We start from the raw sequence: 3,110 nt of genomic DNA, 5'->3' as shown, positions 1-3,110 counted from the left end.
GGAGACTCAGGGGTAGGTAGGAACTTGTGTTAATCTCCTTTCCCATACAACTCCTTTATATAGCTATCAAACAAATATATATCATTATTATTTTTTATTTATAGACAGGTACACTATTTTTCGGGTAATCATTATTTGTTTATGTTGTAATTTATGGAAAACAATTTGACACTCTTTTTTTTTGGGGGGGGGGGTAAATGTATTATATATATATAGAGAGAGAAGCTATATCCTAATTTATTGTATATGATTTTGGTGCAGGGTAACGACCACTATCATTGTCCATGATTAGAGGTAATCACACACAGGAGCCTAATGTAGAAAGATGTAACCAGAATGAAGCTAATATTGCCGAAGTTTCACTGAAAGGAGAGAGCGTGGAGAATAAGGCGGAGAGTTTAGCCAAGTATATTGTGTTTTCACTGATGGAGAAGACAAAGGCGACAACTAATGATAAAGTTGAAGAAACACTCCTCAGATGTATCAAGACGATGGTGCACAGTCACGAAAAACAATTTAAGGGAATATTTAAAAAATTGGATATTACTCATGACACTGGATATGTGACCTTTGTTGGAGTTTTCAATGAACTATTTGAAGGTGAAAAGATGGCTATTACTTGGGGCAGGATAATTGCACTATATGCTTTTGGTGGACAGATGGCTTTGTATTGCAAAGACAAAAATATGGAGGACTTGAGCGAAAAAATAGCAACATTTATGAGCAAATATGCCAGTGAAATAGTGGCACCATTTGTGACGAGAGCTGGTGGATGGATAAAAATATGTGAAGAATTTCCAGCAGAAGAAGGTGATACGTTGCTGGTTTAGATATCATTGTCCCTGCAGGTGTATAAAGCCTCTCTCTCTCTCTCTCTCTCTCTCTCTCTCTCTCTCTCTCTCTCTCTCTCTCTCTCTCTCTCTCTCTCTCTCTCTCTCTCTCTCTCTCTCTCTCTCTCTCTCTCTCTCTTTCTCTCTTTCTCTCTATCTCTCTCTCTCTCTCTCATTCTCTCTCTTTTTCCTCATCCACAATAACTTGAACTTCCCCAAAGTCAGATAGAAGAAAATTATAAAATTGAAAATTATTGGCTACATGGCCATGTATGATATATAAGACAACCCTCAACCTTATATTCCTTATATTAGTTCTCCACTGTGAAGGGAAAAGACCTCGCTTGGAGTTCGTATATATATATACTATATATATATATATGTAAAAGTGTAAAAAGTATTATTAAAACATATAGTTTTTCATTTCAACAGATATCATTAATCTTTATGGACATTCAGAGTTTCAGTGCTGGAATAGAAACTTTTCTACAAATGGGGGAACAGGAACCTCTAGTCATGGATGAGGTAAAAAAAAAAAAAAAAAAAAAAAAAAAATTAACTCTATATCATCATCTGAGACTCCTCATTACAAATTTTCATAAGATTATCTGTCATAAGATTGTGATTTTTTATTTTTTTTGTCATCTTATAAGGTAAATGTGGTACGATTTGATATGAGATTACAATTCGAGGGGGACAGCAAGGACCAACACTCCCGAGGCACAGAGCGCCGGTGCAGGTGCAGTAGGCGCAGCAAAGACCAGCACTCCCGAGGCACAGAACATCGGCGTAGCAAAGACCAACACTCTCGAGGCACAGAGCGACAGCGCAGCAAAGACCAACACTCTCGAGGCACAGAGCGACAGCGCAGCAGGCGCAGCAAAGACCAACACTCCCGAGGCACAGAGCGACAACACTCCCGAGGCACAGAGCGACAACACTCCCGAGGCACAGAGCGACAGCGCAGCAGGCGCAGTAAAGACCAACACTCCCGAGGCACAGAGCGACAACACTCCCGAGGCACAGAGCGACAGCGCAGCAGGCGCAGCAAAGACCAAGACTCCCGAGGCACAGAGCGACAACACTCCCGAGGCACAGAGCGACAGCGCAGCAGGCGCAGTAAAGACCAACACTCCCGAGGCATAGAGCGACAGCGCAGCAGATGCAGCAAAGACCAGCACTCCCGAGGTGGAGAATGGAGGCGCAGTAAAGACCAGCACTCCCGAGGCGGAGAATGGAGGCGCAGTAAAGACCAGCACTCCCGAGGCAAAGACCAGCACTCCCGAGGCGGAGAATGGAGGCGCAGTAAAGACCAGCACTCCCGAGGCAAAGACCAGCACTCTCGAGGTGGAGAATGGAGGCTCAGTAAAGATTGTCACCTCCTTGAGTTATCACAGAGTAGCGGCGCTCCAAAGACCAACTTCAATCATACTGCTCTTACACCACCACCTGTGCTGACCTGATGCTAGGAGAAAGAGGAAGGGTTGAATTGTACTTACCTCAGTACACGCATGAGGTTTCAGCAGGTGAACACCTTTCTGTTGTAGTTCTGAAATAATTTTAAAAATAATATAATCACGTGATACGACTCCTTTTGAATTTTAATTTATTCCTAGATATTATTTTCACTCTTAAAGTTTTCTTTGTAGTTAAAAATGAATAATAATAATAATAATAATAATAATAATAATAATAATAATAATAGCCTCTTTAAAAAAAAGAGAAAGAGGAAAAAGAAAAAATTGAAAATTTTGTCTCAATGGCATATTTCCCATCAAAAGGAGGAATTTACAGTCCCAGTGAAAATGAAGAATCTAATAATAAAATTAGAAAAAACAAAACAGCTGCAACAACAGCAACAGAATCTAAACCAACACCAACACCAACACCAAGAACAACTAGTGAAAGAAAAAGTGAACAAAATCGAAGAAAATCTCAACAACAACAACAACAACAACGTCGATACCGCATACCATTTGTCAAAACAGCAGGTGGACTCTTACCCTCTAGTGACGCATATCGTGTAAACCGAGATGGTCACATTAAAAACGAGAAAAATCACTTTAATAGGGATGTTTATATTGATGATTATGATTTAGAGGAAAGAACGCGAATAGCTAGAGTTGAAAGACGTTTACAGTATATTGAGGAGTGTTTAGGTAAGAGTAACATCATTAAAGCTGAACCAATAACAGCTTTAATTTATACACATGAAAGTGCTCAATTTATTATAAATAAAGTTTATCATAACTGGATTAGATTTATGGGACATGTGGCTCA

General features: G+C 40.0%; 1 protein-coding gene across 1 annotated transcript; it reads left to right on the top strand.

Annotated features, from left to right (window-relative positions):
• Nucleotides 1-284: 284 nt before the first annotated feature.
• Nucleotides 285-830, top strand: LOC138360946 (apoptosis regulator R11-like). Its single transcript, XM_069320433.1, has one exon. It carries the CDS (start codon nt 285-287, stop codon nt 828-830), a length of 546 nt encoding a protein of 181 aa, XP_069176534.1.
• Nucleotides 831-3,110: the final 2,280 nt, after the last annotated feature.

This window comes from Procambarus clarkii, unplaced genomic scaffold (assembly GCF_040958095.1).
Source record: "Procambarus clarkii isolate CNS0578487 unplaced genomic scaffold, FALCON_Pclarkii_2.0 HiC_scaffold_133, whole genome shotgun sequence".
In the NCBI taxonomy this organism is placed as follows: Eukaryota; Metazoa; Arthropoda; class Malacostraca; order Decapoda; family Cambaridae; genus Procambarus; species Procambarus clarkii.
Note: the sequence above shows the minus strand (reverse complement) of the source record. Positions and strands in the feature narration are given on the sequence as shown.

Bases quoted from the DNA above. Each gene is read 5' to 3' on its own strand.
- LOC138360946 (XM_069320433.1), top strand. From the start codon at position 285: ATGATTAGAGGTAATCACACACAGGAGCCTAATGTAGAAAGATGTAAC.